At 42.1% G+C, this 22,959-nt stretch overlaps 2 protein-coding genes across 2 annotated transcripts; both read left to right on the forward strand.

The window, feature by feature from the left end:
- Positions 1-242: 242 nt before the first annotated feature.
- LOC123781144 (olfactory receptor 13C7) lies at positions 243-1,199 on the forward strand. The gene has a single exon (XM_045780528.2). It carries the CDS (start codon positions 243-245, stop codon positions 1,197-1,199), a length of 957 nt encoding a protein of 318 aa, XP_045636484.2.
- Positions 1,200-8,906: 7,707 nt separating this feature from the next.
- On the forward strand, positions 8,907-9,866 carry LOC123781145 (olfactory receptor 13C7-like). Its single transcript, XM_045780530.2, has one exon. It carries the CDS (start codon positions 8,907-8,909, stop codon positions 9,864-9,866), a length of 960 nt encoding a protein of 319 aa, XP_045636486.2.
- Positions 9,867-22,959: the final 13,093 nt, after the last annotated feature.

The following is a 22,959-nucleotide window of genomic DNA, read 5'->3' on the forward strand; positions in this document are numbered from 1 at the left end:
GCATTAAATTATCAGAATCACCATTTTAAATATTGCAATTTGATGTTCTATGGGCCCAAAGTAATTCATGATTTTATCGCTTCTTTTTCTTGGAAGAAATAGAGACTGTGGGCTTTCAAGATTATTTTCTAATCACTCAGCCTAACCGGAACTCCAGACCAGGTGCCCTGGACCTAAGCAAGGCAAAGAATATTGAGTTTGGATCTCTGAGTGTTTTCCTCTGTTGAAAGAAGAGACATACCATGGAATGTGCCAACCAGACCATCTCTGTGACAGAGTTTATTCTGCTGGGACTCTCAGCCCACCCAAGGCTGGAGAAAACGTTCTTTGTGCTCATCCTCCTGATGTATCTAGTGATCCTGCTGGGCAATGGGGTCCTCATCCTGGTGACTCTGTCTGTTTCCCGCCTGCACACACCCATGTACTTCTTCCTGGGGAACCTCTCCTTCCTGGACATCTGCTACACAACCTCCTCGGTCCCCCTCATTCTCGACAGCTTCCTGACCCCCAGAAAAACCATACCCTTCTCTGCCTGTGCTGTGCAGATGTTTCTTTCCTTTGCCATGGGAGCCACAGAGTGTGTGCTTCTGGGCATGATGGCATTTGATCGCTATGTGGCCATCTGTAACCCCCTGAGGTACCCTGTGGTCATGAGCAAGACTGTCTATGTGCCCATGGCTGTCAGCTCCTGGGCAGCTGGAAGTGCTGCCTCTACGGTTCAAACATCCCTTGCAATGAAGCTTCCCTTCTGTGGGAACAACATCATCAACCACTTTACCTGTGAGATCCTGGCTGTCCTGAAGTTGGCCTGTGCTGACATCTCCATCAATGTGATTAGTATGGGAGTGACAAATGTGATTTTTCTGGGGGTCCCAGTTCTGTTCATCTTTGTCTCCTACATCTTCATCCTCTCCACCATCCTGAGGATCCCCTCAGCTGAGGGGAGGAAGAAGGCCTTCTCCACCTGCTCCGCCCACCTCACAGTGGTGGTCGTCTTCTATGGAACCATCCTCTTCATGTATGGGAAACCCAAATCCAAGGACCCGCTGGGGGCAGACAAGCAGGATGTTTCAGACAAGCTCACCTCCCTCTTCTATGGAGTGGTCACCCCCATGCTCAACCCCATCATTTATAGCCTCAGGAACAAGGATGTGAAGGCTGCTGTGAGGAACCTGGTGAGTCAGAAATGCTTCACCTAGTCATATCTGGAGGACAACTATCCCTATAGTTCTGTGCTCTTGGCTCTCGCACCCATGAATCTCAGAAGAACATGCCCCCAAAGAAAAGATATGTGAAGAATGATTACCAGAAAATATAATCACATACATAATGGAGAACTTTGGCTATTACTGGACCCAAGTTCTAAAAAGGATGAAACCTAAAACCTGATGGGGTGGGACTTGAGGGGATGGAGTGGGTGCTGCTGAAAAAACAAGTAGTGATTTTCTGGTTTCCTTCTGGGCACATCTGAATTCACCCTTGTGAGCAGTTGCTTCATTGTTTTGGGAAAAACAGCTTAGTGTTCTTTTGAGTTACATTAAGATCCATGATCCTTTTGTGCAAAGAAGACGTGGAAGACAGTGTGGGGCAAAACTTCATGACATAACAGTATAAAAAACTGTTCACATTGGAGATGAAATGGCACATCTTTCAATGTTGTTTTTCTTAGTGGCAGGGCTGAGATTGGGGATGAGAACAAAGTTGGCTCTTTCTTTCCCCTGATACTCAGAGGAGCTGGGATCATGTAGATTCCATGTAGAGTATTTCCTTTGAGGGCAAGAAAGCTGGTCTTACAAATGCATGTGGAAGATCTTAGCCCAGGAACACTCATAGCTGGTATCTGGTTTTAAGCTTCCTTTTCCTGCCCTCAGTAAGTCTTACATATTTAAGTACATAGTCTGGCCCTGTAGTCCGGAGAGTTAGAGGGAGGACCTATGGGCAAGAGCAGAGCAGGAGCACCACAGGACCAGCAGAAGATGGGGCAAGGTGGCTGACCGAGGAGAAGTGGAATGATAAAACTGAAAGGCAGAACCAGTTCACGGAGCACCTGAGAAGGGGTCCACAGGTGTAATGTGGATCTCAGGATCTCAGTTACTAGAGACATAAAAAGGGACAAAGATTCTGTGAGGCAGTGAACTCTGAATGTCTCTCTTCCCTTGAGGTAACTGGATGTCTATTTTTTCCTGAGAATCAAAATTTCCTGATAAAAACAAATGCTCCCTGCTTGCCTTGCTTGGGTGTCCTGGACTTCTCCCATCTGAGATGTGGCCAGCCACCCCCTTCAGCCCTACAGCACTCTCCTGTCCACACTGGGCAGAAACGTGGTTGCTGGTCACTGCCTGTGTGGGCCCTTAAACAGTCTCTTTGGCTATTCCTGTCTCACATAAATGCAGGACGAATGTGGCTATGTGCCTTGCCAGAAAGAGAAAGGTGGTCTGCAGAGAAATGACAAATCAAAAGAGAACTTTACAATATATTACCCAAGACATGGAGAATTTCTCTCTCATTTTATGGAAAAATTTAAATCTACAGAAAAGTAGAAAAGATAATAAAATGAATCCTTAGGTATTCATGTCCCAGATCCAAAAATGAGCCATTCATGATGTATCTTTTTTTAAAAAATAATTTTTTATTATGTTATGTTAGTCACCCTACAGTACATCCTTAGTTTTTGATGTAGTGTTCCATGATTCATTGTTTGCGTATAACACCCAGTGCTCCATGCAATATGTGACCTCCTTAATACCCATCATCGGCCTATCCCACTCCCCCACCTCCTCCCCTCTGAAGCCCTCAGTTTGTTTCCCAGAGTCCACAGTCTCTCGTGGTTCATTCCCCCTTCTGTTTACTCCCCCTTCATTCTTCCCTTCCTTCTCCTACTGATCTCCCTGCTATTTCTTATGTTCCATAAATGAGTGAAACCCTATGATAATTGTCTTTCTCTGCTTGACTTATTTCACTTAGCATAATCTCCTCCAGTCCCGTCCATGTTGCTGCAAATGTTGGGTACTCATTCTTTCTGATGGCTGAGTAATATTCCATTTATATATGGACCACATCTTCTTTATCCATTTGTCTGTTGATGGGCATCTCAGCTCCTTCCACAATTTAGGTGCATATGGCCCTTCTCTTCACTACGTCTGTATCTTTGGGGTAAATATCCAGGAGTGCAATTGCTGCATCATAGGGTAGCTCTATTTTTAACTTTTTAAGGGACCTCCACACTGTTTTCCAAAGTGGCTGTACCAACTTGCATTCCCACCAACTGTGTAAGAAGGATCCCCTTTCTCCACATCCTCTCCAACAATTGTTGTTTCTTGCCTTGTCAATTTTTGCCATTCTAACTGGCGTAAAGTGGTATCTCAATGTGGTTTTGATTTGAATTTCCCTGATGGCTAATGATTTTGAACATTTTTTCATGTGTCTGTTAGCCATTTGTATGTCTTCATTGGAGAAGTGTCTGTTCATATCCTTTGCCCATTTTTTGATTTGATTATTTGTTTCTCATGTATTGAGTTTGAGAAGTTCTTTGTAGATCTTGGATACCAGTCTTTTATCTGTAGTGTCATTTGCCAATATCTTCTCCCATTCTGTGGGCTGCCTCTTAGTTTTTTTGACTGTTTCCTTGGCTGTGCAGAAGCTTTTTATCTTGAAGAATCTTGTTCATCTATAACTCCAAGGATTATTTCTCTCTCTCCTGAATTATTTTGAAACAAATCCCAGATAGTCGAAGCATATCATCCTTAAATATTTCTGTTTTTACCTCTAAAAATGACTAGCACTCTTGTAAAATATAAATAAGTAACCATTATCCTACCTAAAACTCACACTAATTCCTTGAAATCATCAATTATCCAGCATTTTCTATTTCCCCAAATGTCTTATAAATGCTGTAATTATTTCAATTTGTTTATTTGAGCCAAAATCCAAATAAGACTATGCATTATGATTAGTGTATTTTACTCTGCAAGTCCCTTTTCCCTCTCCCATTCCCCTCCTGTTCCACCCCCCATCCACTCCTTAATTTCCTCTTTATTTGCTAGAGCAGCTTCCAGAACTGAGAGAAGCATTTTACTTATTAGACCACTGGTTTATTATAAAAGGATGTAATTCAAGGATAGCCAGACGGAAGAGATGCATAGCGCAAGGTATGGGTAAGGGTGCAGAGCTTCCATGCCCTCTCCACTCTCCCCCATGTTCCCTGTTCACCAACCCGGAGGTTCCCTGAACCCCGACCTTTTTGATTTTTTTGGAAGATTCACTACATAGGCACAATTGACTAAATCATTGGCCATTAGTGGTTGTTCAATTTCCAGTTCCTTTCCCTGCCCTGGAAACTGGGGATGGGGATAGAGAAGGTGGGACTGAAAGTTCCAACACTCTATTCAAGGTTGGTCTCCCTGACAAACAGCCTCCATTCTTATATGCTTTCCAAAAGTCACCTCATTAACATAAACTCTGGTGTCTTTGAAAGGGGCTTGTAATAAATAATGAGACACCATTTCACCTTTATGGCTCTGAAGTGTTTCTCAGGAACTGAGGACAAGAGACCAGACATTATAACAAAGGTGCTCCCATTGCTCTTGTTCTGGAAATTCCGGAGGTTTTGGGAGCTGTGAACCAGGAATTCTTGACAAAGACCAAATATATATATGAGAAATATATTTTGGTCATCTGAATGAACAAATATATACCTCTTATCTGTTTCACATTACTACAATCTACTTTTTTTTTAATAATGATTTTTTATTATATTATGTTAGTCACCATACAGTACATCCCCGGTTTTCGATGTAAGCCTCGATGATTCATTAGTACATTACTACAATCTACTGATTACTGTTCTGTAGTGTCTGTCCCTGTATTTCCTATAAGTTGATGATTAGGTCTAGATACTTGAAAGGTTTATGTTTTAGTGCAGTTATGAGCTCATGGCTCCTGAGTTCTTCTGATATGACCCTAGTATCTTTGATGGCTTCCTTGCTTTCTGGTAAAGATATTATAGGCTCAACATTTGTAGTTCCTTTACAGACATGGAAATAGTTATTTTCTCTAAGGAGTTCTTGTTTCCTTTACCGGGGACTGGTATTTAGAAACCACAATCTGGGTGCCAAGGGTGCTATTGAGTTTATCATAGTTTCTAGGCCTTTCAGTGGAAAGAGGAAATATATGTAAATATAAAATATTTATACATATATAAAATTTATACCTACAATTTCTACAGAATTTTTACTTAACCTATTGATTAAGGTTATCTCTTCCCACATACAATCTCATTCCAGGAAAGTATGGAGAGGGCTTAAAGTTGTTAGAGGCAGTTAGTTAGGTTCTGACAGGATGCCTGGAAGCCAGCAAAGAGAAAGTCACAGCTAACTAAAGTCAGGGGTCTATCCTGACAGCACTCCAAAACAAAACCACAGGAAACCATATTAAACCAGACAGGCCCAAGATGGCTGACAAAGTCTCCTCCCTAAGGGTGCCATGACAGAAAACCCCTGACCAAGTAAGGAAGAAAAGGCACATAACCCATATTCCTGGAAGAGACCACCTGCTTTGAAGAAAATTTCCACCTTTGAGTAAAGAATATTCCACCTCTTTGTTAAAAACTGTCGATTACAGATAGAAATCCAAACCCCTATGGGTGCAGCACTCCCTTGAGCTCGCCCACTCTCACATCTAGAGAGTGAATAACGAGACTTAATAAACTCTCCTGTTTGTACTGCTCATCAGCTGTGTTGTGTCTGTCCTTGAATTCTTTCTCATGATAAGACCAAGAGCCCCCCACAATATCTTTTAGATGGGCTGTGTCAAGGCCTTGGAGCTCAAGGTATCCCCAGTTCACCCAGCAACAAAGTCACACCAACGTAATAAGATGTTAAGAGCGAATGTGGGCAAAGCTCCTGTAAAGAGCAGAAGTGAATCAGGTTGTCACTATGATATGTGTCCCGATTCCTGTGTGCCTGGCAGTACTGGGGCCAATCCTAAGAGCTTAGGCAATGGTGTGGGCCCTCCCACTTGTTCCTGAGCTTTCCACAGGAGACCGAAGCTCATGAGTGGAATACTGAGGGGTGACAGACTGTAGAAGAGTTGCAGGAGAAACCGAAGTTAGGAGAGAGAGAGACTCCAAACTAGACCCTCAAGGCATCTCGAAGCTCAGAGGTGACTTTCGAAAACAGGAGCACCCACCCCTGTTCACCATGGATGGCCTCCAACAAAGAAATGTACATGGTACAGACAAGTGAGATGGCAGATTCTCTTTCAATAGGGCCAAAAGTCCTGAGTTCTGCGAGCTTGTTCTACTCAAGGTAGATGTTTCCAGTATTTAAGAGCCACTTAGAAAAGAGAGATTTGTTACATATCTGAAAGGCTGGAGCCATAGCCAGAAGCTAGGTATCTGGGGACAATGGTCCCCTAGGTTTTAAAGCCATGCTTCCTTTCAGTTTACACTGTCTGGTTATTTATTTATAAAATGCATAAATGTTCTACTGTACCAATATGTTATATACGTTATAAAATGTTTACAAAATAAAACTTTAAAAAGATGGAATAAAAGTAAAAATACAAAAAGAAGAGCTTCCACAGAGCAAAGAAGAAAACAAGAGTAGGTCACAAATTCATTTATTGATTTATTCAGCAACTCTTCATTGAATGCTTCCTGTAAACAAGGTCCAGTTTTTATACTTAGGGTACATTTATAAACAATGTAGAAAAAAGTCCTTGCTTTTGTGAAACTTGCATTCTAGCAGATGGAAACAGACAAGAAACAATTGACTAACACATATAAGAAAATAATAGGGGATGTTAGAAACTGCACAGAATCAGGACTGAGGCATACAGGAGGACTGAACACATGCACCTAAATTTGCTCGCTCCCGAAACACACAAAAACTACAGTTTTTTTGTTTTGTTTCATTTTTTTAAAAACGACAAACCGCAAGCTTAAGAAGAAGGGGGACATCAGAGTGATAACGTTTTGAAGGCTGGAAAGTGGATAAACTAGTGGTCATTGCTAAGGCAGATCTGACAGAGCTAAATCCTGAGCCAGAAACGGGGAGAGTGCTGTGCTGCAATCAGATCTCCAGCATTGAGAAGCCACTGTACCAGGTCCCTCTAGGTCCCAGGGTGAAGGGCTGCTGCTAAAACAAGGAAGATTAGGCCAAAAAAAAAAAAAAGTATAAGAAACAGAGTCCCCACACCCCCTTGCTCAACCCATGACATTGGCTAACTGTCTCCTAGCCATCCCCCAAAAAAGTTTATTCTCTGGAAAGGATAAAACAAATAAGCATAAGAAAGACTTCAAACAGCAGGACATCACTTTTGCAATCAACTGGCTTTTTTCAAGTCCACAGCTTCTATACCTGTGAAACTCTCATGGCAAGAGCTAGAACCAGATTCATTTGTGGCTCTCCCAATGCCTTATAAAGGCCTGGCCTATGGCAGGAGCTCCGAATCTATATGGTGGGACACAGACAAGAAGGAATTTTCTAGGTCACTTGCCTCTTTCCAACCCCAACATCCTGAATTTGGAAATGCCAGTGATACTGAGCTGTAAGGATTTGTCCTGTGCAGTGAGTTTCACACTCTCCTAGAACTATCGTGGACTCTACTGAGTATTCTCATTGACTGGGGGTTTATGTTAATTCTGGCAGGACCAGAATGACCCTTCCTTTCTAATGCTTTCCAATAGCTCAACAGGTTGGGTATAAAGGGAGGAAGGGAGAAGAAAGTATTTCTGGAAGGACTTCAAAATAATTGGATCATGGGGACATAATCCCAGATGTATAAAGTTTCTAAACTTTGTCAGTTTACTTTCAAAACTTTAAATCACTTCTGGGACTGGAATAATCCCAATAGCAGGGTGGAATTTAACTGGCTTCATATAGGCAATGCATGGTCCTTTGTGGATTTTACCTAAACATACAACAAAGACCAGAGAACTTAGCTCTCATCCATTTTAGGGGCTAACTCCTCTGGCTGCTACTTTCAGATCAGATTGGCTAATTTCAGACTCTGGACATTTCCCGGACCTCAGACAAGTGGTTTTCGTCATTGCCCTATTTACAGAAAAGGTAAGAGAGAACTTGTATAAGAGAATGTAAACTCTGTGGGCCCAGCCAGATTCCTGGCTTCATTCCTTGTGACTATGTGGCACTGGGTGAACTGGAAGGAAAGAGAGAAGGACATCTCAGTGGTAGGACAGAAAGTCCTAGAATGAGAAATTCATGAGATCAGTTAGTCCCTGGATAGAAAATCTCAAAACATAATCCATTCCAAAATGAGTATTAGGGAAACAGAGCCCAGAGAGGAAAAGGGACTTGATAATCTCCATACATTGAATTATTGGTGAAAGTCAGTTCTTTGGTAAGTGCTCCAAGGAGTTTGGAAGGTGAGTGAAGAAATGAATGAATGAATATCCCAAGGGTCTGTGGACTGTGAGAGAGAACTATAAAAGAGGAGGGAAGTCATATCCAAAATTACTTGGAGAGGAAAATGATCAGGAATTGAGAATTAAGATCAGTTATTTCCACCAGTCTTATGTCCCAAAAGAAAAAAAAATTCATACAAATGGAGTATAACAATTCTCATAAAATTGATTAGAATGAATCAGCCACATATGGTATAAGCTGAGGTAAATGTGTGATGGTAATTGTAAATGTGCTTAGGAAAATTAAATCCAATTTTGTGAAATGTCAAACACCTCTATGGGTGGCCAAATATCACAAAGTAGATTTTGACCAATTTCTCTGCATTTAATTAGATCAATGTAAAGAGCCCCCAGATTGCCAGAGCTGTTCTCCAGCTGCTTAGCAACGAAAGTATCCTCAATGGCTTTCTGGCCACTTTAGGTATCAAAGAATCCTGAAGTTGGCTTCCTGAGTTCCCACAGGTGACAGGGAAGATATACCATGGACAGGTCCAACTGGACCTCTCCTGTGGCGGGGTTCATCCTCCTGGGACTCTCAGCCTACCCGAGGCTGGAGAAAATATTCTTTGTGCTCATCCTCCTGATGTACCTGGTGATCCTGCTGGGCAACGGCATCCTCATCCTGGTGACCATTCTTGACTCCTGCCTGCACACGCCCATGTACTTCTTCCTGGGGAACCTGTCCTTCCTGGACATCTGCTACACAACCTCCTCAGTCCCCCTCATTCTTGACAGCTTCCTGACCCCCAAGAAAACCATACCCTTCTCTGCCTGTGCTGTGCAGATGTTTCTTTCCTTTGCTATGGGAGCCACAGAGTGTGTGCTTCTGGGTATGATGGCATTTGATCGCTATGTGGCCATCTGTAACCCCCTGAGGTACCCTGTGGTCATGAGCAAGGCTGCCTACGTGCCCATGGCTGTCAGCTCCTGGGCAGCTGGAAGCATGACTGCATTGGTGCAAACATCCTTAGCGATGCAACTGCCCTTCTGTGGGGACAACGTCATCAACCACTTTACCTGTGAGATCCTGGCTGTCCTGAAGTTGGCCTGTGCTGACATCTCCATCAATGTGATCAGTATGGCAGTGGCCAATGTGATCTTCCTGGGCATTCCAGTTCTGTTCATTTTAGTCTCCTATGTGTTTATCATTGCTACCATCCTGAGGATCCCCTCAGCTGAGGGGAGGAAAAGGGCCTTCTCCACCTGCTCTGCCCACCTCACAGTGGTGGTCGTCTTCTATGGAACCATCCTCTTCATGTATGGGAAACCCAAATCCAAGGACCCGCTGGGGGCAGACAAGCAGGATGTTTCAGACAAGCTCACCTCCCTCTTCTATGGGGTGGTCACCCCCATGCTCAACCCCATCATCTACAGCCTCAGGAACAAGGACGTGAAGGCTGCTGTGAGGAACCTGGTACTTCGCAAACACTTCATCCAGTGATAGTGCGGGGTCCTGAGAGATCTCTATTCCCTAGTTTCTCTCACCTGAGGGTCTCAGAGGATAAGATAAAGGGCCAATTTCATCAAAGATGCATAGCAAACTTGATCACACGGAAGGCTTTATGTGAATAGGAAGCATTTAATGGGACGTCTCAGCCCCGTTCTAGAAGCACTTCTGCGAAAGTATATACCACTGGTCAAGCCTTAGAGTTGTCTATTTTTGGGATGCATACTGAACTAATTGATGTCCAGGAAAAATAACACTTCAAGTTTTATTTTTAACTTACAAAAAGCGCTAGTCTATAGATCTGTAATTCAATCGCTCCTTGGCCTCTATCTTTGAACATATTTGGATGGGTCCTTGATTCATGTTACCTTTCAACATGTCCTATTCCATATTATTTTTTTTAATAATGATTTTTTATTATATTATGTTAGTCACCATACAGTACATCCCCGGTTTTCGATGTAAGGCTCGATGATTCATTAGTTGTGTATAACACCCAGTGCACCATGCAATATGTGCCCTCCTTACTACCCATCACCGGTCTATCCCATTCTCCCACCCCCCTCCCCTCTGTAGCCCTCAGTTTGTTTCTCATAGTCCATAGTTTCTCATGTTTCATTCCCCCTTCTGATTAACCCCCTTTCTTTATCCCTTTCTTCCCCTACTGATCATTCTAGTTCTTATGTTCCATAGATGAGAGAAATCATATGATAGTTGTCTTTCTCTGCTTGACTTATTTCACTAAGCATTATCTCCTCCAGTGCCATCCATGTTGTAGCAAATGTTGAGAACTCATTCTTTCTGATTGCTAAGTAATATTCCATTGTATATATGGACCACAACTTCTTAATCCAGTCATCTGTTGCAGGGCATCTCGGCTCCTTCCACGATTTAGCTATTGTGGACATTGCTGCTATGAACATTGGGGTGCATATGGCCCTTCTCTTCACTACGTCTGTATCTTTGGGGTAAACACCCAGTAGTGCAATGGCTGGATCATAGGGTAGCTCAATTTTTAACTTTTTAAGGGACCTCCACACGGTTTTCCAGAGTGGCTGTACCAACTTGCATTCCCACCAACAATGTAGGAGGGATCCCCTTTCTCCACATCCTCTCCAACAATTGTTGTTTCTTGCCTTGTCTATTTTTGCCATTCTAACTGGCGTAAGGTGGTATCTCAGTGTGGTTTTGATTTGAATTTCCTTGATGGCTAATGATTTTGAACATTTTTTCATGTGTCTGTTAGCCATTTGTATGTCTTCATTGGAAAAGTCTCTGTTCATATCTTCTGCCCATTTTTTGATTTGTTTATTTGTTTCTCGTGTATTGAGTTTGAGAAGTTCTTTGTAGATCTTGGATACCAGTCCTTTATCTGTAGTGTCATTTGCAAATATATTCTCCCATTCCGTGGGCTGCCTCTTAGTTTTTCTGACTGTTTCCTTGGCTGTGCAGAAACTTTTAATCTTGATGAAGTCCCATAAATTCATTTTATCTTTTGTTTCTCTTGCCTTTGGGGATGTGTCATGAAAAAGGTTGCTTTGGCCGATGTCGTAGAGGTTGCTGCCTATGTTCTCCTCTAGAATTTTGATGGATTCCTGTCTCACATCGAGGTCTTTCATCCATTTGGAGTTTATTTTTGTGTATGGTGTGAGAGAGTGGTCAAGTTTCATTCTTTTGCATGTAGCTGTCCAATTTTCCCAGCACCATTTATTGAAGAGACTGTCTTTTTCCCACCGGATGTTTTTTCCTGCTTTATCAAAGATTAGTTGCCCAAAGAGCTGAGGGTCCATTTCTGGGCTCTCTATTCTGTTCCATTGGTTTATGTGTCTGTTTTTGTGCCAGTACCATGCTGTCTTTGTGATCACAGCTTTGTAGTACAGCTCGAAATCCGGCATTGTGATGCCCCCAGCTTTGTTTTTCCTTTTCAACAGTTCCTTGGAGATTCGGGGTCTTTTCTGGTTCCATACAAATTTAAGGACTATTTGTTCCAGTTCTTTGAAAAACGTTCTCGGTATTTTGATCGGGATAGCATTGAAAGTGTAGATTGCTCTGGGTAGCATGGACATTTTAACTATGTTAATTCTTCCGATCCATGAGCATGGAATATCTTTCCATCTTTTTATGTCTTCCTCAATGTCTTTTAAGAGTGATTTATAGTTTCTAGAATAAAGGTCCTTTACGTCTCTGGTTAAGTTAATTCCAAGGTAACGTATGGTTTTTGGTGCTATTGTAAATGGGATGGATTCCCTGATTTCTCTTTCTTCGTTCTCGTTATTCGTGTACAGAAATGCAACTGATTTCTGAGCATTGATTTTGTATCCCGCCACGTTACTGAATTGCTCTATAACTTCTAATAGTTTGGGAGTGGCTTCTTTTGGGTTTTCCATATAGAGTATCATGTCGTCTGCGAAGAGAGACATTTTGACTTCTTTGCCGATTTGAATACCTTTGATCCCTTTTTGTTGTCTGATTGCTGTTGCAAGGACTTCTAGTACTATGTTGAATAATAGTGGCGAGAGTGGGCATCCTTGTCGTGTTCCTGATCTTAAGGGAAAGGCTTCCAGCTTTTCCCCATTGAGAATAATATTTGCAGTAGGCTTTTCATAGATGGCTTTTATGAGATTGAGAAATGTACCTTCTATTCCTACACTCTGAAGGGTTTTAATCAGGAAAGGATGCTGTATTTTGTCAAATGCTTTTTCGGCATCGATTGAGAGGATCATATGGTTCTTGAGTCTTTTCTTGTTGATATGATGTATCACGCTGATTGATTTGCGAATATTGAACCACGCTTGCATCCCAGGTATGAATCCCACTTGATCGTGGTGGATAATCCTTTTAATGAACTGTTGGATTCTATTAGCAAGTATCTTGTTGAGGATTTTGGCGTCCATATTCATTAGGGAAATCGGTCTGTAATTCTCCTTTTTGAGGGGGTCTTTGCCTGGTTTGGGGATCAAGGTAATATTGGCCTCATAGAATGAGTTTGGTAGCTTTCCTTCTGTTTCTATTTTTTGAAATAGCTTTAGGAGAATAGGTATTATTTCTTCTTTGAATGTTTGGTAGAATTCCCCAGGAAAACCATCCGGGCCTGGAGTTTTGTTATTTGGAAGGTTGTTTATCACTGACTCAATTTCTTCATAATTAATTGGCCTGTTTAAGAAATCAATTTCTTCCTTTTTCAATCTTGGTAGTTTATAGGTTTCCAGGAAGCATTCCATCTCTTCCAGATTGCTTAGTTTATTGGCATATAGCTGTTGATAAAAATTTCTAATAATCCTTCCAATTTCAATGGTGTTCGTCGTGACCTCTCCTTTTTCATTCATAATTTTAATAATCTGGGTCCTTTCTCTTTTCTTTTGGATAAGTCTTGCCAGTGGTCTGTCAATTTTATTGATTCTCTCCAAGAACCAGCTTCTAGTCCTGTTGATCTGCTCTACTGTACTTCTGGTTTCTGCTTGATTGATTTCAGCTTTAATTTTGTTTTTTTTTTTTTTTTTTTTTTTTTAATTAATAATGATTTTTTATTATATTATGTTAGTCACCATACAGTACATCCCCGGTTTTCGATGTAAGGCTCGATGATTCATTAGTTGTGTATAACACCCAGTGCACCATGCAATATGTGCCCTCCTTACTACCCATCACCGGTCTATCCCATTCCCCCACCCCCCTCCCCTCTGTAGCCCTCAGTTTGTTTCTCATAGTCCATAGTCTTTCATGTTTCATTCCCCCTTCTGATTACCCCCCCTTCCTTTATCCCTTTCTTCCCCTACTGATCATTCTAGTTCTTATGTTCCATAGATGAGAGAAATCATATGATAGTTGTCTTTCTCTGCTTGACTTATTTCACTAAGCATTATCTCCTCCAGTGCCGTCCATGTTGTAGCAAATGTTGAGAACTCATTCTTTCTGATTGCTGAGTAATATTCCATTGTATATATGGACCACAACTTCTTAATCCAGTCATCTGTTGCAGGGCATCTCGGCTCCTTCCACGATTTAGCTATTGTGGACATTGCTGCTATGAACATTGGGGTGCATATGGCCCTTCTCTTCACTACGTCTGTATCTTTGGGGTAAACACCCAGTAGCGCAATGGCTGGATCATAGGGTAGCTCAATTTTTAACTTTTTAAGGGACCTCCACACGGTTTTCCAGAGTGGCTGTACCAACTTGCATTCCCACCAACAATGTAGGAGGGATCCCCTTTCTCCACATCCTCTCCAACAATTGTTGTTTCTTGCCTTGTCTATTTTTGCCATTCTAACTGGCGTAAGGTGGTATCTCAGTGTGGTTTTGATTTGAATTTCCTTGATGGCTAATGATTTTGAACATTTTTTCATGTGTCTGTTAGCCATTTGTATGTCTTCATTGGAAAAGTGTCTGTTCATATCTTCTGCCCATTTTTTGATTTGTTTATTTGTTTCTCGTGTATTGAGTTTGAGAAGTTCTTTGTAGATCTTGGATACCAGTCCTTTATCTGTAGTGTCATTTGCAAATATATTCTCCCATTCCGTGGGCTGCCTCTTAGTTTTTCTGACTGTTTCCTTGGATGTGCAGAAACTTTTAATCTTGATGAAGTCCCATAAATTCATTTTATCTTTTGTTTCTCTTGCCTTTGGGGATGTGTCATGAAAAAGGTTGCTTTGGCTGATGTCGTAGAGGTTGCTGCCTATGTTCTCCTCTAGAATTTTGATGGATTCCTGTCTCACATCGAGGTCTTTCATCCATTTGGAGTTTATTTTTGTGTATGGTGTGAGATAGTGGTCAAGTTTCATTCTTTTGCATGTAGCTGTCCAATTTTCCCAGCACCATTTATTGAAGAGACTGTCTTTTTCCCACCAGATGTTTTTTCCTGCTTTATCAAATATTAGTTGCCCAAAGAGCTGAGGGTCCATTTCTGGGCTCTCTATTCTGTTCCATTGGTCTATGTGTCTGTTTTTGTGCCAGTACCATGCTGTCTTTGTGATCACAGCTTTGTAGTACAGCTCGAAGTCCGGCATTGTGATACCCCCAGCTTTGTTTTTCCTTTTCAACAGTTCCTTGGAGATTCGGGGTCTTTTCTGGTTCCATACAAATTTAAGGACTATTTGTTCCAGTTCTTTGAAAAACGTTCTCGGTATTTTGATCGGGATAGCATTGAAAGTGTAGATTGCTCTGGGTAGCATGGACATTTTAACTATGTTAATTCTTCCGATCCATGAGCATGGAATATCTTTCCATCTTTTTATGTCTTCCTCAATGTCTTTTAAGAGTGATTTATAGTTTCTAGAATAAAGGTCCTTTACGTCTCTGGTTAAGTTAATTCCAAGGTAACGTATGGTTTTTGGTGCTATTGTAAATGGGATGGATTCCCTGATTTCTCTTTCTTCGTTCTCGTTATTCGTGTACAGAAATGCAACTGATTTCTGAGCATTGATTTTGTATCCCGCCACGTTACTGAATTGCTCTATAACTTCTAATAGTTTGGGAGTGGCTTCTTTTGGGTTTTCCATATAGAGTATCATGTCGTCTGCGAAGAGAGACATTTTGACTTCTTCTTTGCCGATTTGAATACCTTTGATCCCTTTTTGTTGTCTGATTGCTGTTGCAAGGACTTCTAGTACTATGTTGAATAATAGTGGCGAGAGTGGGCATCCTTGTCGTGTTCCTGATCTTAAGGGAAAGGCTTCCAGCTTTTCCCCATTGAGAATAATATTTGCAGTAGGCTTTTCATAGATGGCTTTTATGAGATTGAGAAATGTACCTTCTATTCCTACACTCTGAAGGGTTTTAATCAGGAAAGGATGCTGTATTTTGTCAAATGCTTTTTCGGCATCAATTGAGAGGATCATATGGTTCTTGAGTCTTTTCTTATTGATATGATGTATCACGCTGATTGATTTGCGAATATTGAACCACGCTTGCATCCCAGGTATGAATCCCACTTGATCGTGGTGGATAATCCTTTTAATGAACTGTTGGATTCTATTAGCAAGTATCTTGTTGAGGATTTTGGCGTCCATATTCATTAGGGAAATCGGTCTGTAATTCTCCTTTTTGAGGGGGTCTTTGCCTGGTTTGGGGATCAAGGTAATATTGGCCTCATAGAATGAGTTTGGTAGCTTTCCTTCTGTTTCTATTTTTTGAAATAGCTTTAGGAGAATAGGTATTATTTCCTCTTTGAATGTTTGGTAGAATTCCCCAGGAAAACCATCCGGGCCTGGAGTTTTGTTATTTGGAAGGTTGTTTATCACTGACTCAATTTCTTCATAATTAATTGGCCTGTTTAAGAAATCAATTTCTTCCTTTTTCAATCTTGGTAGTTTATAGGTTTCCAGGAAGCATTCCATCTCTTCCAGATTGCTTAGTTTATTGGCATATAGCTGTTGATAAAAATTTCTAATAATCCTTCCAATTTCAGTGGTGTTCGTCGTGACCTCTCCTTTTTCATTCATAATTTTAATAATCTGGGTCCTTTCTCTTTTCTTTTGGATAAGTCTTGCCAGTGGTCTGTCAATTTTATTGATTCTCTCCAAGAACCAGCTTCTAGTCCTGTTGATCTGCTCTACTGTACTTCTGGTTTCTGCTTGATTGATTTCAGCTCTAATTTTGGTCAACTGCTTCCTCGTGCGTGGATTAGGCCTGTCCCTCTGTTGCTGTTCCAGCTTCTTGAGGTGAGAATATAAAAACTGCATTTTAGATTTTTCTATTCTTTTGAGTGAGGCTTGGATGGCTATGTATTTCCCCCTTAGGACTGCCTTTGCAGTATCCCATAAGTTTTGGACTGTTGTATTTTCATTCTCATTGGTCTCCATAAATTGTTTAATTTGATTTTTGATTTCCTGGTTTATCGAGTCATTCCTGAGCAGGATGGTTCTTAGTCTCCAAGTGTTTGAGTTTCTTCCAAATTTTTCCTTGTGGTTGAGTTCCAATTTCAGAGCGTTGTGGTCTGAGAATATGCAGGGGATAATTTCAATCTTTTGGTATCGGCTGAGACCTGTTTTGTGTCCCAGAACATGGTCTATTCTTGAAAATGTTCCATGGGCATTAGAATAGAATGAGTATTCTTTGGTTCTGGGGTGTAGTGTTCTATATATATCTAAGAGGTCCAACTCGTCGAGTGTGGCATTCAAAGCCTTTGATTCTTTGCTTAGTTTTTGCCAGGGTGTTCTGTCTATTTCTGAGAGTGGAGTGTTGAGGTCCCCTACTATTAATGTATTTTTATCTATATGTCTCTTTATTCTGGTTAAGAGTTGGCTTGTGTATCTTGCTGCTCCCCTGTTGGGGGCATATATATTTATAATTGTCATATCCACTTGTTGAATACTTCCTTTAAGAATAATATAGTGCCCTTCTGCATCTCTAACTATAGTCTGTAGTTTAAAATCCAATTTATCTGATATGAGAATTGCTACCCCAGCTTTCTTTTGAGGTCCATTTGCGTGAAAGATGGTACTCCATCCCCTTACTCTCAGTCTGAATGCATCTTTGGGTTCGAAATGAGTCTCTTGAAGACAGCAAATGGATGGGTCATTTCTTTTTATCCAATCTGCAACCCTGTGGCGTTTGAAACCAGAATTCAAACCATTAATGTTCAGGCTGAGTACTGAGAGATATGCTTTTAATTCTGCCATGTTGTCAGTAAAGTCTTTGTTTGTATTGGCTGTGACTTTCTGTTTTGTATCACTCTTGGGGCCTTTTTACTTTTATAGAACCCCCCGTAATACCTCCTGTAGGGCTGGTTTCGTGGTTACGAAATTGGCTAGTGACTGTCGATTCTGAAATGTCTTTATTTCTCCATCAATTCTGAATGACAGCCTTGCTGGATAAAGGATCCTTGGCTGCATGTTTTTCTCTGAAAGACCTTTAAAAATGCTCCCCCAACCCTTTCTCTCATTCCAGGTCTGTGTAGACAGGTCTGACGTAATTCTGATGCCTTTGCCTTGGTACGTGAGAAATTTCTTTGCCCTGGCCGCTTTCAATACTGTTTCCTTGGATCTCATATTTGCGAATTGCACTATGACGTGACGTGGTGTAGGTCTGTCATGGTTGAGCTTGGGAGGGGTCCTCTCTGCCTCTTGGACACGAATTTTTGTTTCCCTTGCTAGATTAGGGAAGTTTTCAGCTACAATTTGTTCAAATATCTCTTCTAGACCTCTGTTTTCTCCACCCCCTCGGGGATGCCAATGATTCTAACATTGGATCGTTTCGTTGAGTCAGTAATCTCCCGTAGCCAACATTCGTGGGCGTGGATTTTTTTAAGACCATCTTCTATTTTTATTTTTTCCTCTATTAACCCATCCTCCAATTCACTAACCCTTTCCTCCGCTTCCGTGACCCTGGCCGTCAGAGCCTCTAGTTTTGCCTGCATTTGGCTCATAGAATTTTTAATTTCTGTCAAATTCGCTCTCATTTCCGCCCTTAGGGATTCTATATTCTCAGTAATATTTTCCTGAATACTTTTTTCAAGTCTACTCATTATCTTGACCATTGTTACTCTGAATTCCATTTCTGATAATTTGGTTACATCCATATCCGTTACTTCTGTGGCAGAGGCCACTGACTCACTGTCTTTTCTTTGCTGGGGGGGGGGGGCTTCTCCTTCTTGTCATTCTGATGAAGAGAGGTTGCGGGGTTTCCAGAGCCCAAAATTATTGACTGGGTCCCAGGCCGTGCCCCTTGTTTTATAGGGATCTTAGAGATGTGGGCTTCTTCTTTAAAGATTTTATTTATTTACTTATCTGAGAGAGGGAGACAGACAGTCAGCAAGAACGGAACAGAAGCAGGGGAGTGGGAGAGGAAGAAGCAGGCTCCCAGCGGAGGAGCCCGATGAGGGACTCCTTTCCAGAACGCTGGGATCACGCCCTAAGCCGGAGACAGGCGCTCAATGACTGCGCCACCCAGGCGCCTCTGGTTGTGGGTTTCTTGATTTTTCAGCCTGCCTTCTGTGTTCTGGGGGAGGGGCCTGCCGCGCCGATACTCAGGCAACCCTGTTTGGGTAGAGTCTCCGTGTCCCCTGCGAGGGGGGATAGGGATGGGCACTCTCTGAGCCGATATTTCCAGGCTTTTGTTCTCTGGCGGCTTTCCCTGGCGGCCGGCTATGCCTCTTCTGAGAGTCAGAGCAGCAGAGGCTGCATTGTCGCAGAACAGAGGGATTGCGGCCCGTTCTCCACTGATGTTCTGGCCACTTTAACTCTGTTACTGTTGGTGCTGCTCAACCCTGCAGCGTCCCGGGATGTGCGCACCAACTCGGCGACCCTGCCCTCGCTTCCAGGGCCGGCGCGTCTCTGTCCTTTGTGTTTCTAATGCCGCCAGCCACCGGCCGCCCCGTCTCTGTCCTTTGTGTTTCTAATGCCGCCAGCCACCGGCCGCCCCGCGCGCTCCCGGGTCTCCCGGTCTCAGTCTATGCCCGGTGAGCACACCTCGATTCCGGAGTTCCGTGAGAAGCCTGGTGGCGCGCGCACCCGGTTCAGGGTCTCAGTCTGCTGTTTCGCGGGTGCCGACCGCGAGTCCGCCCGCTCCCCTGTGCAGGTGGCCCGCCAGCCACCGGCCGCCCCGCGCGCTCCCGGGTCTCCCGGTCTCAGTCTATGCCCGGTGAGCACACCTCGATTCCGGAGTTCCGTGAGATGCCTGGTGGCGCGCGCACCCGGTTCAGGGTCTCAGTCTGCTGTTTCGCGGGTGCCGACCTCGAGCCCGCCCGCTCCCCCGTGCAGGTGGCTGCCGCTTCCCGGCGCCCAAACGCGGCGGCTCCCTCCCCCTTCCGTTTATCTTCCGATATCTGTGCACGGTTTACAGCTCCCCTCTTCGTACCTCAATACTCAGCGCTGGAGATGTTCATTTGTAGAGATCCAGATGCATCATCCTGCGTCTCAGGCTGATTCCGTGGTTATTTAGGCTGGTCTGGTACCTATCCAGCTCGACTCAGGGGACCGGCTGAAAAAGGGGTCCCCTACTCCTCCGCCATCTTAACTCCTCTCCCTATTCCATATTAAACAATAGTAATATTTTTATCTTTATGCTCATTGTTTCTTTCACTTTATTTTCATATTAATTCCTAAAACTGTTTCTTGAATTGTTCTCTACCTATGGCTCCATAATTAACCTCTTTTCCTGTCCTCAATCATGGTCCCCACCAGAAAATCATTCACACCTTTGAAGCAGAGAGGAGAGTGAGTAGGTTGTGGCAAAACTGATGTAAGGGTCAAACACTCAGGCCTTTTTTCTTTCCCGTTTTTGAAGATGTTATTCACCCCTGGCTTCTGTCCCTGGATAGCTGAGGCTTCCCATAGGTCATCAGAGTGATGTGGAAGCTGAGATGTATTTAAGAGAATCAAATGAATTCTCTTAACTTCCTGACCTGGCTTGACCAAGCGTGCAGCCAAGTGGCGACTGTCAGTTGCTTTTCTACCTAAGAACACCCAACCTTACATGGCAGTCAGAGGGAGAAGGAGGTGATGTTCACCAGCAGACATCTAAGAATCACCCCCATGACTGGTGAGGAATTCCAAGCCAGCTCCCAATTGTTAGCAATCTAGACGTCCAGTTAAAAGAATGAGCGGGACAGAAAGCCTCTGAGAGCTGAAATGAACTTTTAACACAACAGGGAGGAAATAAATAAAGTAACCATGAAAACAAACAGCCTCTCCTGAAAAAGACTCATTGCAGGAAGATGGTGAGACAGTAAAGAGAAGCCTCAGTGGTATGGTCTGTGGAATTCAGGAGGTTGTTGAACCAATAAAGCAAAAGCAGTCTAGCAAAGACAAGCTAGGAGAAAAGGTGACTAGGAGATAAAAATTTGTCTTATGGGAAAAAATTGACATTGTTGATCAAATAAAATCCAGTAGAAAGTATTTAAAAGTAGATAAAACAATGCATAAAAATGAATTTTTAAATTGAAAAGAACTTAAGTTTCTCTCCCAGGCTTAGAGGGAAAAAGAGAGAGAGAGAGAGAGAGAGAGAGATAATTTGGTTATTTGAGAACAGGTGAGAGACATAAAAAGTAGACCAGGGGAATACATTATGTAATTCAGGAGGAGAAAACAGAACAGATGAAAGACAAACAATAAAGGAGGAGAAAAACATTTCACTGAACAGAAATTCTGCATATTTATTCATAAAAGGTTCATCAATCACCAGATAAGAATTGTAGCAAAAGACATACCTATGTACAGTTGATCCAAGGATAAGTTTGATTTTCATATATGCCAAAATAATTCTATAGACTTTTCCACAGCATAAAAGTGTATTTCCCAGCTTTGTAATATAGTTTGAAACGTGATGCCCCCAGCTTTGTGTTTCTTTTTTAACATTTCCTTGGAGATTCGGGATCTTTTCTGGCTCCATACAAATTTTGGGATTGTTTGTTTCAGCTCTTTGAAAAATGCCATTGGTATTTTGATTGGGATGGCGTTGAAAGTATAGATTGCTCTGGGCAGCAAGACATTTTAACAATGTAGTCTTCCAATCCATGAGCATGGAATGTTTTTCCATCTTTTTCTGTCTTCTTTAATTTCTTTCATAAGTGTTCTGTAGTTTCTAGAGTATAGATCCTTTCCCTCTTTGGTTAGGTTTATTCCAAGGTATCTTATGGTTTTTGGTGCTATGGTAAATGGAATTGATTCCCTAATTTCTCTTTCTACAGTTACATTGTTAGTAAGTGTAGAAGACATACGAATGGCAACTGATTTCTGTGCACTGATTTTGTATCCTGCCACGTTACTGAATTGCTGTATGAGTTCCAGTAATTTGGGGGTGGAGTCTTTCGGGTTTTCCACATAAAGTATCATGTCATCTGCGAAGAGAGTTTGAATTCTTCTTGGCCAATATGAATACCTTTTATTTCTTTTTGTTGTTTTGTTGCCTGATTTCAAGCTATATTACAAAGCTGTGATCACCAAGACAGCATGGTACTCGCACAAAAACAGACACATAGATCAATGCAACAGAAAAGAGAGCCCAGATATGGACCCTCAACTCTATGGTCAACTAATCTTCGACAAAGCAGGGAAGAAATATCCAATGGAAAAAAAAAACCAGTCTCTTCAATATATGGTGCTGGAAAAATTCAACACCTATATACAGAAGAATGAAACTCGGCCGTTCTCTTAACACCATACACAAAGATAAATTCTAAGTGGATGAAAGACCTCAATGTGAGACAGGAATCCATCAAAATCCTAGAGGAGGACATAGGCAGTAACCTCTTTGACATTGGCCACAGCAACTTCTTCAAGGCACGTCCCCAAAGGCAAGGGAAATAAAAGTGAAAATGAACTTTTGGGACCTCATCAAGATAAAAAGCTTTTGCATAGCAAAGGAAACAGTCAACAAAACAAAGAGGCAACCCATGGAGTGGGAGATGATATTTGCAAATGACACTACAGATAAAGGACTGGTATCCAAGATGTATAAAGAATTTCTCAAACTCAAAACCCAAAAAGCAAATAATCAAGTCAAAAAATGGGCAGAAGACATGAATAGATACTTCTCCAAAGAAGACATACTGATGGCTAACAGACACATGAAAAAATGTTCAACATCATTAGCCATCAGGGAAATTCAAATCAAAACCACATTGAGATACCACCTTATACCAGTTGGAATGGCAAAAAATAACAAGGCAGGAAACAACAAATATTGGAGAGAATGTAGAGAAAGGGGAACCCTGTTACACTGTTGGTGGGAATGCAAGGTGGTACAGCCACTTTGGAAAACAGTATAGAAGTTCCTCAAAAAGTTAAAAATAGAGCTACTCTACGACCCAGAAATTGCACTACTGCATATTTACCCCAAAGATACAGATGTGGTGAAAAGAACGGGCACATGCACCCCAGTGTTCCTAGCAGCAATGTCCACAATAGCCAAACTGTGGAGGGAGACGAGATGACCTTCAATGGATGAATGGATAAAGAAGATATGTCCTTATATACAATGGAATATTACTCAGCCATCGGAAGACAGAATACCCACCATTTGCATTGATATGGATGGAACTGGAGGTGATTATGCTAAGTGAAATAAGTCAAGCAGAGAAAGACAATTATCATATGGTTTCACTTATTATGGTGGAACATAAGGAATAGCATGGAGGACATTAGAAGAA

Source organism: Ursus americanus, chromosome 18 (assembly GCF_024610735.1).
Source record: "Ursus americanus isolate L20-20 chromosome 18, mUrsAme1.1.p, whole genome shotgun sequence".
Taxonomy (NCBI): Eukaryota; Metazoa; Chordata; class Mammalia; order Carnivora; family Ursidae; genus Ursus; species Ursus americanus.